Raw genomic sequence first — 18,912 nt, forward strand, 5'->3', positions numbered from 1 at the left:
TTTATTTGTTCATCTAACTAATCGAGATTTCTGTTGGTCCCTTTCTATTAAGTGTCGTTGATGGGTGGGTGAATTGGCTGTTAAAAAATTGATATAATAACATATTTAACCCTTAATTTTTATATATTATATTAAATTAATCATAATTTTTAAAATAATCCTAAAAATTTAAAAATAATTTCAATTTGATCCTCAAAATTTACCTTTCTTTTTCGACTTGTCCCACCGCCACTATCATTGTTGCCTCCACCTCTAGTTTCACCTTTCTCCTGTTTGGTTTATACAGAGTTTGGTGGAGCCTCGCCCCATTTGGGGACAGAGTTGCATAAACAGTAAATTAATAACAATATTAATATCTCAGCAATTAGAAGATTGCAATTGATTGTTAATTTATTGCCCAGTTGTAAGAAACAACCTTTTTCCAATTTTCTTTATTTATTATAAAGCATGGTCATCTTCATAATCAGTTGCCCCACTTGGAGGAGGAGGTGGATGGTAGTGGTGTGGGGGAAGCGAAAGAGGAAGGTAAGTTTTGAGGATCAAATTGAGATTATTTATAAATTTTGAAGGTTAATTTTTTAAAATTATGACTAAATTGACATAAAATGTAAAAATTGAGGGATAAATTTATTCTTATATTAATTTTTCAATTGCCATGTTACTCTCCTGTCAATCGCACTTAACGGAAATGGACAAAAGAGAACAATCTCGATTAGTTGAGTGACCAAATTTAATAAATTGATAGTTAGGTGACCAAAAGAGAAAAGGGGTAATAGTTGGGTAACCAAATTAAAAAAATTGGTAATTGGGTGACCAAAAAGGAAAAGGACAATAGTTGGCTGACCTGTGTTGCAGTTTACCCTTTAAATCAAAATTTCCCACAAGCTAGGTCACTTTTTTATGAAACGAAACCCTAGATCACAACCGTAACACATGATCAAAATTTCCCAATTCGATTGAAAGCCCCGAAACCCTAACAGTTTTTGCAATGATTAGAAGAATACTCCCTTCAATATCCTCAGTTTCTTCTCATTTCCTCAAGACCAAACCCATCTGCAGCCCATCACCACTCCACCATTTCCATTCCCTGCAATCTCTCCAATGTTCCAACCCCATTAGCAAAAATGGGTCATTATGGTTTCAGGGTATTAGGTCTTATAGTCTTTTGAGCTTGAATGATCTGAAAGACAATGTTCCCAGAAAACAGAAGACGAGGAAAGGGAGAGGGATTGGGTCTGGTAAAGGAAAAACGGCTGGGAGAGGACATAAAGGACAGAAAGCTAGAGGTAATGGCAAGTTGGGATTTGAAGGAGGGCAGACCCCTATGCGGCGGCGTTTGCCTAAACGCGGCTTTAAGAACCCTTTCAGCCTCACTTTTCAAGTACCATTTTTCTTTATTTTTTCTTAGATATTTTGTAAATCTGAAGGGATACTTTTCTTTCTAGAAGTTTTCTTTCGTTGCCTTTATATGAATTATATGTTGAATTAATGTCTCCTTTCTCATGGCTTATGTATTATGTTTATTTGATACTGAAAATATGCAATTTCAAATATACATGTATATATGTAAATGTTGGAATTTCCTATATGGATGGTAACTAGTGAATTTGTAAGTGAAATGCAAGTTCTTGCCGTAGTCCATTTTTGTGGGGAGAAAGTATTAAGAGTAGAAAACATGCGCATTATTATGGTTGTTCCTTGCTACAGTGTTTCTCTTGACTTGTGTATTATGTTTATTTGAAGAAAGGGAATTGTATGTAAATGTTGAAGTTTGCTAATTGGTTGGTAACTAGTGCATTTGTGAGTGAAATGCTAGTTCTTGCTTTCTCCTTTGGGGGAATGAATTAAGAGTAGAAAACATGGCACATTATCATGGTTGTTCCTTGCTACACTTTTCTACTTGGCCAAAAGATGAAAATGAATCAGCTAGACCAGGATTTCTACACACTTTATCAATCCGCACCTCAATGCGATTGCATGTTGAGCTTATTTTACTCATAAGTTAGAAAGGAAGGAGAATCATTTTCTCATAGTTTTCACATTTTGAGGTTTGATCTATCATTGCTGCTGGATATTGGGATATGTATTTTGATTCTCCTATAACCATCTTACAAGCTGATGTTTCTTTGGGTTATTTGTCACTTTTAAAAAAGTTTTCTTTTCTTTTTTAATCCTTTGTGCAAACTCATATATAGAGGTCCAACATATTTGAAGTTCTAAAGGGAAATGTGCTATTGTACTGTTGCCAGTTGATATCTCCAATATGGTATCATGTGAGATGGAAATTTATGTATTGATTATCTTGAATGCTTGTAGTCAGCTTTTCCGTGGTGATGTTCATATTCCATTTCTTTTAGTCCATTGAGGTTTCTATCTTGTTTAGCTACTTTAACACTACTTTTTAAAGGAATAAATAAGTTAGAATTTCCGTTCTGTACTTTTTTGGCATTGAGAATTAATTCTTGTGTTGATGTTCATGACATCGAGAAAATTTGAGTACTAATTTTTTTTTTACTTCTTGTAAGGTTAGCATATTCGTTCAAATATTTTGGTTGTAGTTGTATTTCATTTTTTATTTGAGCTTTTTCTCTTCACTTGTTAAATTACTTGTACATTCGTTTTTCCGGCAGCCGGTAGGATTGGGAAAAATTGCCAAGCTTATAAATGCTGGGAAGATAGATTCTCATGAATTGATCACGATGAAGACACTCAAGGTAGAGTTAACTCTTGCTCTGATATTCGAAGTTAAATCACCTTTTAAGCGTAATTCACACTAATTATTGCTGTTACATAGGATGCTGGGGCCATCGGGAAACAGATAGAGGATGGAGTAAGGTTGATGGGTCGTGGTGCTGAACAGATCAAATGGCCAATTCATCTCGAGGTAAAAGATTTGACTTAAATCGTTCATGTTACACTGCTGACTTGTCATTTCTTCTTCTTAGCCCTTTTTGAATTAACTTATGTTGGTTTAGAATAATTAAAAGAACCACACATCATCTAATGTATTTATTAATTCTACTTGCACGATATCTTTTATAGGTTTTACTTTCAGATAGATCAATCACGCTTATAGACTTCTAATTTTTTACTAGTGTTTTCCGGGTGCTAGTTAAATATGTTCTGTGATGTTGAATTGAGTGAACCTTTAGATTCCGTGCGTCGATTCATTATGCATGTGTTTCCTTTTCTTAATTGATTGGAACCGGGAAAAGGAGTCGATCTGACTGTTGAAATTTACAGGTGTCAAGGGTGACTGTTAGAGCAAAGGAAGCAGTCGAAGCTGCGGGTGGATCTGTGAGGAGAGTTCATTATAACAAATTAGGGTTGAGAGCTTTGCTCAAACCTGAGTGGTTTGAAAAGAAGGGCAGGTTGTTGCCAAAACCAGCCAGGCCTCCTCCGAAATTGAAGGATAAAGTTGACAGCATTGGCCGCCTTCCTTCTCCAACAAAACCTATCCCGTTTTTCACTGAAGAGGAGGCATCTGCCTCTCCTGCTTTGTAGACAGATGCTTTGTTTGTTGGTTGAACAGCAAGATTGATATTCATAATGAGTTATTTTGCAATCAGATTTTGTTTTCTCGGACTCATAGTGTTGCGGATTTTCCGTGTTTTGGAGGAAACTAATCAATACATGCAATCCCTTTCCATGTCAAGAAAATAAGTAAAAAAAATTCTTTGCACTCGGTTTGATCCACATCAATCTTTGATTTGTGTTTCGCACTTGATTCAAAACCTGGAAAACACAAGTTCATCTCGATGATTCTTATCCATTTGAATCTGGCTGCCTGATCTCTCTTCTTGTGATCGAACTTGGTGGTTACATCCGGTGCAAGAGACGATGAACTTGTGAATGGAATTTCATCTGTGAGAAAAGGTAATGCCATTAACACTTATCTTTGTTCTGTGAAAAATTCTAATGTAGCTGAAATTACAAGGCGTATTGCAGCATCACAAGCAAAATTCACAACTTAAAGAACAGAATATGAAAATATAAAGAATAATCATGAATCTCGAAAAGATTAATATTTATAGATCATAAAATAGAGAATACATTGATCATACAAAATAATCTATATATATTTATATTATATGTATATACTTTCTAGTCTTACAATTATACTAACCGATTGGAGGATATTATACACTTACGAACATTTGCATCAATTATTACAACTACAATGATGTCGTAACAGGTTCAATCGATTCTACTATTATTTCAATTGGTAATAAAATCTGTAAATTATAGAAATTAAATTAAATATTTAAATTCTATACAATTGATTTTATATCGATTCAATCTTCTTTTAATTTTTTAATATCATTGTTGAGCCTAATTTCTGCCCGGGCCCAATCAAAACCAGCCCAAATTAAACCACCCATTAAACCGACCACTAACTCTATCACCCTACTAAACCATCTACTACCTCCATCACCCCCACACCCTACTAAACCATCCACTACCTCCATTACCCCCACTAACTCTATCACCCTATTTGTTATAAGTTGTAAAATTTGGCTATAAAAGCCATGGAAAAAATTATTGTAAGGAGGAGGAATTTTTTTTTAGAGAATACACATACGAAATCAAAGAGAATACAAATTAGATTTTTAAGATAACTTTTTATATTATTCAATTTTGTTTACTTTGGCGTTCACATTTTTTCTTTACACAAACGAAAGAAGGGAAAGAGAGGAGTTTACCTCGATTTTATTTCCTTTTCGATTTGGCCCCAAAGTTTTCATTTTAATTCAATTTAACCCTTTTTATTTTTATTATTTTACTGTTAAATTAGTTAATTTGAGCTTTATTCTCATTATTTTTATATTTGTTTTTATTATTTTCTATTAATTTAATTAATTTGAGTTATGTTTCATATTATTATATTATTTATTTATTTATTATATATTTATTATGTAAATATATATATTTTTTAAGCGAAGTTAATTATTTTAAATATAAATTTCTATTATACATAGACTTATTATATTATTTTTTTATACCATTGTTTATTATCGGTTACCTTTTTATATCAAATTATTATTATTTACTATTTCTCACTATTACTAATTTAACATTGTTATTCCAATTTTTTTACTATTATCCCCATATTTAATGTTATCGTCAACATATTTTTTGTTATTATCATCATGTTTTTAATATTATTATTAATACTATTAGCACAATGTTTATTACATTATTGTATTTATTATTCTTGTTGTTTTATTAATTATTTCTATTAATTACTATTATTATTATTTTTATTATTTATATATGGTTAGCATTATTCTCATATTATTATTTTCATGTTGTCTATTATCATCATTTTTTAAAAAATCTATGTCCTTAATTCATTTATCCATTGATCTTCTCTCAAAATTTTTCAAAATAAAGACAATGTTTGGTATTTAAAGAATTTGAAGAATCGTGCCCTAACGTACTGGGTTTCGCTTTCTTTTTTTGTCTTGAATATTTGAATATCCTCTTACCAGTTCACTCTCAAAATTTTTCAAAATAAAGGCAATGTTTGGTATTTAAAGAATTCGAAGAATCGTGCCCTAACGTACTGGGTTTCGCTTTCTTTATTTGTTTTGAATATTCGAATATCCTCTTAAGGCTAAAACGCACGTTTAAAGGCAAGCTCACAATTGAAGGTCAAAAATGTTGTGTCCTAACGTATTGGATGTAATGTTTTACCTTGAGGTGAGATGGTCTTTAATACACATTTGACTTACCTAAATGTTTTAAAAGTCAATAAAAGGAGGATCGCATTTTGAACTCTGTCCAAATCTTTAATTTTCAACATTAAGACACTAAATAATCAATCAAGTACCAATTTTGGGCGTGTCAAGGGTGCTGATCCTTCCTCGTACGTAACTGACTCCCGAACCGGTTTTCTTGTAATATCCTGATTTTGGGCCTAGTCGGAATGGTGGTTTCGAGACCATAAATACGAGATAGAAATAATTATTTTATAATTATTTTGAGGTCTATGATATGATTGCATGATTGTGTGAAAATTTAGTGAAGAAATTCTATGCATAAAGTGCTTAATTTGAAATTAGGGACTAAATTGAATAAATTGCAAAAGTTGTGTTCTATAAGCATTTTACATAAAATTGAATTAGATTATTAATTAGAGGTCCTTAAAGAGTAATTTGACCAATTTCTAAAAAAAATTTGGACAAAAATGGGCTTGGAAGGGTAAAAATTTAAAGAATAGTAAAAAGGGCATTTTGGTCATTTAGGGGTAAAATGAATTAAAAGACAAATTTTAAAACCCAAATGTGTCCATCTTCAACCCCATAGCAGAATATAGCAAGGAGAAACCATGGCTAGGGTTTTTCAAGCTTCCAAGCTCGATTGTAAGTCCGTTCTAGCCTCGTTTTTAATTTTTTTACATTTTTGGAGTCCCGGTAACTTGATTTAGCTTATGCTAGCAATAATTTAACCTAGGGTTTATATTTGGAAAAATACTCATAGGTGAAATTTGTGTATTTTGGTGTTTTATGATAGAATATGAGGTTTTAAATTATGTTCGACAACTTGTGCTACTCGGTTTTAAGTGAAAACGAGCAAAAGGGCTTAATCGATAAAAATACCTAATAGTCATAAGTACATGTTAGAGTGAGAATTTGATGTTGCCATAGAAGGGAAAAATGATCAGCATGTCATAAAACATAAGAAAATGGGCTGAAGTTTAATTTACGAGCTTTGGGGCAAAAGTGTAAATATGCAAAAGTTTATGGGCAAAACTGTAATTTTTCCAAAACATGATTTTGGCTCAATTTGAATAATGTGAGTCCTAATTAGACTATATTTTAAATAATAGAGCAAGGAAAACTGAAATTCGGGCTAAAATGGGAAAAATACCAAGTTGTGGACGAAATGGTAAAAGTAGCCATTTTCGCATACGAGGTAAGTTCATATGTAAATGTTGGAAACATAGTTATTATTTTAAATGTTTTAATATTATTTAAATGATATGATAATTATTATGAAATATTATACTTGTAATAATTGTTTGATAATATGTTAAATTATGTGATATACTTGGAAAATGTGAAATACTACCGAGTATCGGTATCGGCATTCCGTAGAAGATGGTTGAGGCACATGATTGGGAAAAAGGTCCCATTGAACTTTAGGAATGGATTAGGATACAAGTGACATGTCACTAGGATATTTGGGCATCCGAACTCGTTGAGTTGAGTCCGAGTTCACTTATGGATGCGAATGTCTGAACTCGTTGAGTTGAGTCCGAGTTCGAGAGATGTAACTAGGCATCAGAGCTCGTTGAGTTGAGTCTGAGTTCACTTATGGATGCGAACGCCCGAGCTCGTTGAGTTGAGTCTGAGTTCACTTATGGGCGGGTTACATGGTAGCTTGGCTACATATGTGGCACTTATGTGCAAACTTTCCATGTATCCGAACTATATTCCGATGTGTTCAACGGGTAAAATTCTACTCAAATGGAGGAATAATCGAGATGAAAGGGACGTATTGGTAAGTGTTGTGAAATGGATACTTTAAATAGGTATGTACTTAACCCTCGGGTTGAAAACTCGATATAACAACAATATGGTAAGATGATAAATGAAAATATGATATGAATGTCTTGGTGATGATTATGCAAATGATGTTTTATGTTTGCTTATATGGTTATGTTACTTGCTATTTACATGTGAACTTACTAAGCATTTATGCTTACTCCCTCCTTTTCATTCCTTGTAGTTTTGACAAGCCAGCTCGGAAATCGGGAACGGTCGGAGGCTCGCTCACACTATTCGTGTATCATCTTGGCATAATGGCTTGTATATTTTGAGCATGGCATGTATAGCATTATAATCATTTTGTGTATATGGTATTATGATATGGTTATTGAGTGGTATGGAAATGATTGGTAATGATTAGCCATTGGAATGGCTAATCATGATCATATTTGGTGTTATGTATGCTAAATTGCTAGCTAATCCATGGAAAACATGAAATAGGTAAAATTTACCATAAAATAGATTCAGACAATAGCAGTGACGTGAGTTTGACAAATCATTAAAAATAGTAGAGATATAATTAGATGATGAATAAAATATGGAATTGAAGAATTATGAGTCTATTTTCATATAGGTGGAACAAAACAGGTATATGAGTTATATTTTATGAGATGTTTAAATTTTTGTGAAACAGGGCCAGAAAGATTTCTAGATCCCCTATTCTGACTTTAAAAATTCATCATAAATTTTACAAAAATAATTAAAAGTAATGCTTTATATGTACAGATTCCTTATTAAGTCTAGTTTTATTAGAAATGAACGGCATAGTCATTGAAACTCTGTACAGGGAGATATCTGATTTGTAATACACAGAGGTCAGAGCAGTCGAACCCTGAAACAGGGGAGACTTTAACTAATAAACTGTACTAATTGGCTCGACCAAAAATTATAGAAAAAAATTAATAAATAGATATATGAGTCTAGTTTCAGAAAAAATTTATCGAATTGGATTTCAAGTTTCGGAACTCGAGATATGAATTTTTAAGCAACTGTGATGCAGATTGCTAGCTTGACTGGAAATTTTAAAAATAAATTGTTTGAGCCGTTTAAGTAATGAATTAAGTCTGTTAACACCTCGTTTTTGACTTCGGCGACGGTCTCGGGTACGGGGCGTTACATTGCTATTTTCGTAGACCAAAATCGTTGCTTTGAAAAATTTATTTATTTATTAAAAACGACCGTGTTTTGAGGTGATCCAATCACACCCTATTAAAAACGATTGGTGGCGACTCTCAACTTTTCGTTTTCAAAAGTCGATTTCCCGTTTTCAAAAAAATGGTTTCGACAGGTTGGCGACTCCACTGGGGACATCAGAGAGTCGAGCTGTAAATTGATTGTTTTCTGTCTTTTTGTCAAAAATTGGAAATTTGGTTTCTAAATCTACGATCCTCTTATTGCATTTTCTGTGTCTTTGTCGGTTTTTATCATGTGGGTTTTACTTTATTTGTCGAGTCTTTTGATATATTCTTGCATCATATTGCATGACCGTTGTGGTCACACCTTTTAAGTGGGAGTGAGGAACTATGCCTTCGTGAAGTTTTCACCTCCGCATGGGCTAGGGGATCGCTTCCGGGATACATCCGTTCCTATGTCTTCGTGAGGTTTTCACCTCCGCATGGCCATAGGGAAATGTATCCCCCTGAATCGACTTGGTCCATATGAGCCTATAATGGGTGAGGATTGAGGAATCTGCTGGTTCAGATACCCTTTTCTTTAGAACTGAACCACATATAGTAAACCCTAGGAGCGTACCCTAGTTAGGGCTACACCAAACCTTAGTGGTTACCCAGATAGGTGTTCTAGGTTGTTTATTTCTCCTGTACTAACGTGTTTCATTTTGTTTATGTTTGCATCATATTGCATAGCATTTTCATCATAAAAAGGAGGTGTCGATTCACGGTTCGGTTGCTAATAGAAAGTTTTGCCATGGAGAGCGAATTCCTTGATAAAGTTGAGGATAATATGGTTATCCGGAAATGGTCAGAGAGCACACAATCAGAAAAGGGCGGCCGAGTTGGAGAAGGCACTACACAAGCATTGTAGCCGCAACTCGGTAATGGAATTTAGCACCAAGCCGTATATGTAATCCACTTTATGTAAAAGATTTTATTTTCCAGTAAAGTTTTCTAAATGGAATTGAATCAGAGTCGACGTCTTCTTTTGTATTCATCCCATGCATTTGCATTACATCACATCATGTGCATTAATTCAAAAAAAAACCTATTAACTAGAGGTTATTTCTAGTTACCCTGGAACATCACTATTACACTCGAAGAAAGAAAAAAGCCATGGATCAGAGGTTGGAAAAATTAGAACAGATGCAAAAGGAAATGCAAGAGCAGTTGTATTTGCAGATGCAGGAACAATTGGCCAGGATCCAACAAGAGATAAGGGATCAGATGCTGGAATCCCAGAGAAACATGCTAGAATCCCAGAACAACATGATAAGCCAGTTGACACAGCTATTTAGGGGAGGATCTGACAAAGGAAAAGGCCCAATAGTTGATACTGGGAATGACAACAAAGACTCTGCTTGTCCTACAAGCTTTGACCCAATGAACATGCAAGTACAGCCACCAAGGGTGTCTGTTAACGTTAAACTCTTGTATCAAACTGGCAGTTCAGCACCGGTAAATTTCCCAATAGGTTCAGGTTCATACCCTGGAGACCATCCTGTAATCCTCTATGTCCCCGACTTCGACGATGCAGCAGAAGAGAAAAAAGCAAAAGCTGAACTCCCAAAACAGTTCGAAGATCGATGCAAATGGTTGGAGGAGAAGTTCAAAGCATTGGAAAACGCTGATTACCAATGCGGAGTGATGCTAGAGTTTGGTCCCAGATTTGGTACTCCCTCCAAAGTTCAAGATGCCAGAGTTCGAAAGATACAACGGGATTAGCTGCCCCGAGGCCCATATTACAATGTTCTGTCGAAGAATGACAGGATATGTCAACAACGACCAATTGTTGATTCACTATTTTCAAGATAGTTTGAGTGGGGCTGCAGCGAAATGGTACAATCAATTGAGTAGAACCCAATTCAAGTAGTTGAAGGACCTAGCTCAGGCCTTCATAAAGCAGTATGGCCATATAATGGATATAGCACCTGACCGGATCACACTCCAGAATATGGAGAAGAAGCCAAACGAAAGCTTCCGGCAGTATGCTCAGAGATGGAGAGAGGTCGCTACACAAGTCCAACCACCATTGCTAGAAAAAGAAACAACCATGCTCTTCATCAATACATTGAAGGCGCCTTTCATTACTCACATGTTAGGTAATGCAACCAAGAGTTTCGCGGACATAGTAATGTCTGGTGAAATGATAGAAAATGCCATAAGATCGGGTAAGATAGAAGTTGGGGAGAACACGAGAAGGTCATCCCTGAAGAAAAGAGAGAATGAAGTAAGTAATGTGAGCTCAGGCTACGCAAAACCTGCCATTGTTAATCAGTCAAGGGCGATAGTCACAGGCCAGCAGGCCTCACTAAGGCAGGAGCTTAACACGAGACAAAATACAGAGAAGTTTCAATTCACTCCCATACCAGTGACATATAGGGAGTTGTACAAAAGTCTGTTTGATGCACATGTAGTGGCTCATTTCCACTTAGAGCCGTTACAGCCCCCATACCCTAAGTGGTACGACACAAATGCTTAGTGCGAATACCACGCAGGGATTACGGGGTACTCGATAGAAAACTGTACCTCGTTCAAAAGGTGCGTAGAAAGGCTTATCAAAGTAGGTGTTGTAAAATTCGATGATACACCTGGTATGGGAAATCCGTTGCCCAGTCATACTAATAAAAGGGTAAACACGATAATTGAGAATATGGGGAGGAAAGTCAAGCTGAATATCGTGGAGGTGAGAACCCCATTGAAGCTAGTTTGGAAGGAAATACAGAAGAGAAGTTTAGCCCCGCAGGGGTTGGGGGATAAAATTCAAGATACACGGAACTACTGTGAGTTCCATCATGAGAAAGATCACGAGATCCAGAATTGTATTGAGTTCAGGGCCCTAGTACAGAGTCTAATGGATAATAAGGAATTGAAGTTCCTCGAGTCTGTCGAAGAGGGGGATGTATGCTCTCTAGGAGGGGAGTCAAGTGAAGAAGGCTGCAGAGCCAGCCGTCCAGTGATAATTATTTCGAAGCCCAAAATTAGTGAAGTAGAAGCAAGAGTTACACCAAGAGTTATAATTCGGAAGCCAACAGTTTCCCCTTATAAAGATAGCCATAGGGTACCTTAGAATTATAATTGTAGTATAGCAGTTTCAGAGAAGGAGGGTTCGATTAGCACGCAGGAGCCAAACCAGCAAAAGGGAAACCTGTCATCTCAAGCAAGGAGTAGAGAGATCATAACCACTGATTAATGAGCCAGTGATGGAAAATGAAGCCAAGGAGTTCTTGAAGTTCCTAAGACACAGCGAGTATAGTGTTGTGGAACAACTATACCAACAACCGGATCGCATATCGGTATTGGCTTTGCTGTTAAATTTGGAGGTCCACCGCAACGCATTGACGAAAGTGTTGAACGAAACCTATGTTGCGGATGACATTTCAGTTAACAAATTAGATCGTCTCGTTGGCAACATAAGCGCTGAGAATTTCATCTCCTTCAGCGATGATGAGATACCGCCAGGAGGTAGGGGGTCTACTAAGGCTCTGCATGTCACTACACGTTGCAAGGGGTATACGCTACCCGAAGTACTAGTTGATAATGGGTCCGCATTGAACGTATTACCTTGGGCTATGTTAAACCATTTACCTATAGACAGTTCCCATATGAAGACGTGTCAGAACATAGTAAGAGCATTTGATGGCACAGAAAGGAAAGTAATAGGAAGGATAGAGGTACCTTTTCATATTGGCCCAAACACGTACGAGGTAGATTTCCTCGTGATGGATATTAAGCCTTCCTATAACTGTCTATTAGGAAGACCTTGGATTCACTCAGCTGGGGCAGTGCCATCCTCGCTGCACTAGAAGCTAAACATGGTTACTGAGGGACGGCTAATAACAATAGATGCGGAGGAGGATATTATTGCGTCAGTTACCAGTGATACACCCTACGTAGAGAATGACAACGAAACAGTTGAATGTTTATTTCAATCGTTACAGTTTGTAAACACAACATTTATAGCTGAAGGAAACAGGATTCTGATACCTAAGATATCAGAGGCTACGAAAATGAGCCTGCAGCTGACAGTTGGGAAATGGGCGTTACCTGGCAGAGGACTCGGGAGGCACCTCCATGGACAAATTAGAGTGCCAATCTTGGTTGGCAAGTGGGATCGCTTCGGTTTGGGATTCAGGTCAGATGCAAGCCAACTGAAGAAGGAGTTTGAAAGGAAACAAGAACAGCAGAGAGCGAGATTGAGTGGGACAAAAGTCAGGTGGGAACCGATGAACTTCCCCCACATTTCTCAAACATTTGTATCTGGAGTGTTTATTCATTCCATACAGCATAAGGTGAAAGAAGGAATAGCTAAAGATGTGATGGGAATTTGGAGCATCAACGCCACATTTGAAGAGGAAGCAATGGAAAGGAATTTATCAGGCATTTGCCCGTATGAGCCTGGGAGTGTTTTGGATAACTGGACTGAGAAAGAAATTCCTGTAACCTTTAGAGCTAACACAGAGTAATATTCAAAACCCACCTGTTGTCTTCTAGTCTAGGGACAATAAGAATCTTTTGTGAAATAGGCTCATGTTCAAACATTATTATTTTTAATAAAAAAATGCATTTTCATATATCGGTTCGAGCAATTATTCTTTCTTCCTTTTTATTTCATACACAATCATACCATACAAAGGAATTATTTATTTTGTTTTCTTTGGATATTCTCTTATACTCATAATAGGCCCCCGGATGTCAACGTCATGAGTAATACTGATGCGAGCCCGGAATCTCCTTTGGAGCGAGACATGTGCTTTGAGGGATTTCAGGATTTTGAAGAGGACGAGGATTGTGGTTTATCTCCCGATTTGTTAAGGATGGTGGAGCGAGAAGAGGAATAAATCCTACCACACAAAGAAACTACTGAGATTGTGGCCCTGAAAGAGGGGAAGGAAGTTAAAATTGACACTTGCGTTAACGAGAAAACAAGACAGAACATCATTGAGCTGTTGTAAGAATTCAAGGATGTCTTTGTATGGTCATACCAGGATATACCTGGTCTAAGTACCGATATCGCAGTGCACCGTGTCCCTACCAAAAAGGAGTGCAAGCCAGTTCAGCAGAAGCTCCGAAGGATGAGACCCGATGTAGTAATGAAAATAAAGAAAGAAGTCAAGAAGCAGTTTAATGCTGGATTCCTACAGGTGGTTAATTATTTAGAGTGGGTGGCCAACGTCGTCCCTGTCCCTAAGAAAGATGGGAAAGTGCGGATGTGTGTAGATTATAGAGATTTAAACAAGGCTAACCCAAAAGATAACTTTTCATTGCCTCACATAGACACTCTAGTGGATAATACGACAGGTTATTCACTGTTCTCCTTCATGGATGGGTTCTCCGGGTATAATCAGATCAAGATGCATCCTGAGGACATGGAAAAAACCACATTCATAACTTTATGGGGAACGTTTTGCTACAAGGTGATGCCCTTCGGGTTGAAAAATGCAGGAGCCACATACCAAAGAGCCATGGTAACCTTGTTCCATGACATGATGCACAAGGAAATTAAGGTCTATGTTGATGACATGATTGCAAAAATCCCGAACTGAAGAGGAGTATGTGCGAGTGTTGAGAAAATTGTTCCTCAGGTTGAGAAAATTCCAATTAAAGCTCAATCCGTCAAAATGCACCTTCGGAGCTAGGTGCGGAAAGTTACTCGGCCGTAGTCGGTGAGAAGGAATAGAAGTCGACCCCGATAAAGTCAAGGCTATCAGAGGCGCCTTCGCCACGAACTCGTAAAGAAGTCCGAGGTTTCCTAGGGAGACTAAACTACATTGCACGGTTTATTTCGCAACTGACTGAGAAGTGTGACCCCATATTCCGTCTTTTTAAAAAGCACAATCCTGGGGTATGGGATGATGAATGCCAAAAAACATTTGTAAAGGCTAAACAATATTTGTCCAGTTCCCCAGTGATAACACAACCAAGCCCTGGTAGACCATTAATACTGTACTTAACAGTATTTGATAATTTGATGGGGTGTGTGCTCGGCCAACATGATGAGACTGGGAGAAAAGAAAAAGCGATATATTACCTCAGTAAAAAATTCATTGAGTGTGAAATGAGGTATCCACCAATTGAGAAGCTATGATATGCTTTGGTTTGTACAACACGAAGGTTGAGGCAATACATGTTGTACCATACAACTTGGCTAATTTCAAAGCTAGACCCTCTCAAATACATGATGGAGTCAACCGCTTTAAATGGAAGGATAGCCCGATGGCAGATTTTGCTTTCCGAATTTGACATAGTCTATATAAACCAAAAAGCTGTAAAGGGAGTGCAATAGCAGATTTCCTAGCCAGTAGAGCTTTGGAGGACTATGAACCTTTGAATTTCAATTTCCCCAATGAAGATCTAATATATGTAGCAATTGCTGAAGGAGACATGCCTGAAGATCATTCTTGGAAATTAAATTTTGACAGAGCATCAAATGCCGTTGGAAATGGAGTTGGGGTAGTAGTGATATCCCCAAATAGAGATCATTATCCATTCACTTGCAAGCTGGATTTTGACTGCACAAATAACATGGCAGAATACGAGGTATGTATCATGGGAATTCGGGCAGCTATAGACCGCGAAATCAAAGTATTAGAAGTGTATAGAGATTCTGCATTGGTAATTTATCAGCTTAAAGGTGAGTGGGAAATTAGAGATCCCAAATTGGTCAGTTACCGAAAGTTAATCCTGGAGTTAATTGAAGAGTTTGATGATATTACATTTCATTACCTCCTGCAAGACGAGAATCAGATGGCTGACGCCTTGGCTACACTAGCTTCCATGATTAAAGTAAATGAACAAGAGAATATGAAGCTAATTCAGATGAGTATTTGTGAGGCTCCAGCTCACTACTGTAATGTCGATGAAGAGGAAGAGAAAGATGATCATCCTTGGTATCATGATATCTTACAATATGTGAAGAGCCGTGTGTACCCAGATCAAGCAACCAAAAATGATAAAAGAACATTGAGGAGGTTAGCTAGTGGCTATGTCCTAGACGGTGAGGTCCTATATAAGAAGAGAAAGGATCAGGTGTTGTTAAGATGTGTTGACGTTGTTGAGGGAAAGAAAATTCTAGAGGAAGTCCATGATGGTGTCTGTGGGACACATGCCAATGGTTTCACAATGGCTCGACAAATCATGAGATTCGAATATTACTGGTCTACAATAGAAGGAGATTGCATCAATTACGCTAAGAAGTGCCATAAGTGTCAAATTTATAGAGACAAGATCCATGTGCCTCCTTCACCCCTCCATGTTATGACTTCCCCATGGCCATTCTCAATGTGGGGCATGGACGTCATTGGGCCAATTTTGCCAAAGGCTTTCAACGGACATCGATTCATTTTTGTGGTCATTGACTACTTTACCAAATGGGTAGAGGCTGCTTCATACGCCAATGTCACAAAGTCAACAATCAACAAGTTCCTGAAGAAGGAGACCGTATGTCGTTATGGTATGCTAGAAAGAATCGTATCTGACAACGCGTTGAATCTAAACAATAGTGCAATAGCAGAAGTCTGCAGTCGTTTCAACATTAAACATCACAACTCATCATCATACCGTCCGAAAATGAATGAGGCGGTTAAGGCAGCTAATAAGAATATCAAGATTGTGGGGAAGATGGCGGAGACTTACAAAGATTGGCATGAAAAGCTCTCATTTACCCTTTATGCTTATCGGACATCTGTCAGAACTTCTACCGGGGCAACACATTTCTCATTGGTTTATGGGATGGAAACAGTTTTACCTATTGAGGTCGAAATCCCTTCTCTCCGAGTTTTATCAGAGCTGAAGTTAGACAAAGCAGAATGGATCCAATCTCGTTACGATCAACTAAACTTGATTAAAGAGAAGAGGCTAAAGGCTATTCGTCATGGTCAAATGTACCAGAGGAGAATGATGCGAGCCTACAACAAAAAAGTTCGCCCCAGGGTGTTCCATGAGGGAGACTTAGCATTGAAAAAGATTCACCCTATGCAAAAAGGATTTCAGGGGGGAATGGATGCCAAATTGGGAAGGACCCTATGTGGTAAAAAAGGCTTTCTCTGGAGGGGCATTGATACTAGCAAAGATGGATGGCAAGAGCTTGCCTAACCCAATAAATTCGGATTCTGTCAAAAGATATTTTGCTTAAAGCAGTTGAGGTGAAAACCCGTAAAGGGTGCCAAAAAAAAAAGGAGAGGCCAAGGTGAAAACCTGTAAAAAGGCGCCTTGAGACCAAAGGGGTTTTGAATTGAAAACCCGCAAAGGGCAATTTAAATTTCGATCCAAACTGGGGCAAGCGGCAGTCTCACTACACTTGAATCTACAAAGAGGAGATAAGCTACATCTTGGGGCATCAACAAAATGCTATAGATCCCTTGAGCGCGTGCCAAGTTTAAAACAGTCCTTAAGGAGTTCGTGCAGAGAAGCTCAAACTGCGAAATCTGGGGCACCTATTCTGTTCCTTTTCATCCGTTTTTGTATCTCAAACAATGTTTGCTTTCTTTATTGATACATCTTTTGCAAATTTTGACTCGAATAAATTTCAGTTCTACCTATCACTATAATCTTTTTTGAGTATTTTTATTGAAATAATGATTAATGAACTAATAATGCTCTCAAAAGAAGGTTTTGTATATTACTCTGAAAGGTTTCTAAACAATACGAGAACCTGAAACAGGACAATTATTTAGAACTCACCGAGCTTAAAAGGGCTAGAAACGTGTGAGGAATAAGGGATTAACCGCATCTTCAAGTCCTTTTCTACCGAGCTGAACAAGAAGGCATATGTCAGGGATGTTACCTTAGTAAACAACGAGCGATGACAGCCCAAAAATTAAAATGGATCATTCTCATGACATTTTGCATGTTGTGCATTTAACATCCATAATACATGTAGTTAGGAGCATTTGACTCATATTAATCATAGCATCCTAATCATATAGCATAAGCATATCATTCTCCTACAGATGGATTCCCCAGTGGACAATGTAGCAGGATTACAGATATCATAAGCCTTATCTTCACTGAGCAGGAGTGGAGCAGGTTAAATACCAGATCTTATCTTCACTGAGCAAGAGTGAAACAGATCGAATTTTGACTCCACGTACCGGTGATGGAGCAGATTCCAATCATAAGCCTTATCTTCACTGAGCAGGAGTGGAGCAGGCTAAATACTAGATCTTATCTTAACTGAACATGAGTGAAGCAGATCGAATTTTGGAGAATCTTATCTCTACGTACCAGCGATGGAGCAGATTCCAATCATCAGATTTATCTTCACTGAGCAGGAGTGGAGCAGGCTAAATACTAGATCTTATCTTCGCTGAGCAGGAGCGGAGTAGATCAAATTTTGGTTATTCTTATCTCCATGTATCGGCAATAGAGCAGATTTCAGCCACTAGCCTTATCTTCACTGAACAGGAGTGGAGCAGGCTATATACTAGATCTTATCTTCGCTGAGCAGGAGCAAAGCAGATCAAATTTTGATGAATCTTATCTCCATGTATCGGCAATGGAGCAGATTCCAATCATCAGCCTTATCTTCACTGAGCAGGAGTGGAGCAGGCTAAACATACCAGATCTTATCTTTACTGAGTAAGAGTAAAGCAGATCAAGTTACAGGAGATCACATCTCTGTGAAGCAGCAACGAAGCGTTTTGAAGCAATAAGGTGCGGTGGGTTGCGGCAAAAAAGACAAGACTCAGCCAGCCTAGGCAAATTTGGCCCTTCTAAAATCTTTGCTCTATTCTCGTTACACGACAATGAGCAAAGAGGGGCAGCTGTTGAGCCCAATTTCTGCCCGGGCCCAATCAAACCAGCTCAAATTAAACACCCCATTAAACCGACCACTAACTCTATCACCCTACTAAACCATCCACTACCTCCATCACCCCCACACCCTACTAAACCATCCACTACCTCCATCACCCCCACTAACTCCATCACCCTACTTGTTATAAATTGTAAAATTTGGCTATAAAAGCCATGGAAAAACTATTGTAAAGAGGAGGAATTTTTTTTAGAGAATACACATACGAAATCAAAGAGAATACAAATCGATTTTTAAGGTAACTTTTATATTATTCAATTTTGTTTACTTTATGCTCACATTTTTCTTTACACAAACGAAAGAAGGGAAAGAGAGGAGTTTACCTCGATTTTATTTCCTTTCGATTTGGCCCCAAAGTTTTCATTTTTAATTC

General features: G+C 37.4%; 1 protein-coding gene across 2 annotated transcripts; it reads left to right on the forward strand.

Moving 5' to 3' along the window:
* Window positions 1-868: 868 nt before the first annotated feature.
* Window positions 869-3,585, forward strand: LOC108458056 (uncharacterized). 2 transcript variants are annotated; one of them, XM_017757295.2, is made up of 4 exons: window positions 869-1,381; window positions 2,631-2,714; window positions 2,795-2,884; window positions 3,244-3,585. In XM_017757295.2, exons 1-4 carry the CDS (start codon window positions 989-991, stop codon window positions 3,502-3,504), a joined length of 828 nt encoding a protein of 275 aa, XP_017612784.1. In that variant the 5' UTR covers window positions 869-988; the 3' UTR covers window positions 3,505-3,585. The 2 variants fall into 2 exon arrangements, with proteins under 2 accessions (XP_017612784.1, XP_052882493.1); XM_053026533.1 differs by having other exon boundaries at window positions 1,046-1,286.
* The last annotated feature ends 15,327 nt before the right edge of the window (window positions 3,586-18,912 follow it).

This window comes from Gossypium arboreum, chromosome 4, assembly GCF_025698485.1.
Source record: "Gossypium arboreum isolate Shixiya-1 chromosome 4, ASM2569848v2, whole genome shotgun sequence".
Lineage (NCBI taxonomy): Eukaryota > Viridiplantae > Streptophyta > Magnoliopsida > Malvales > Malvaceae > Gossypium > Gossypium arboreum.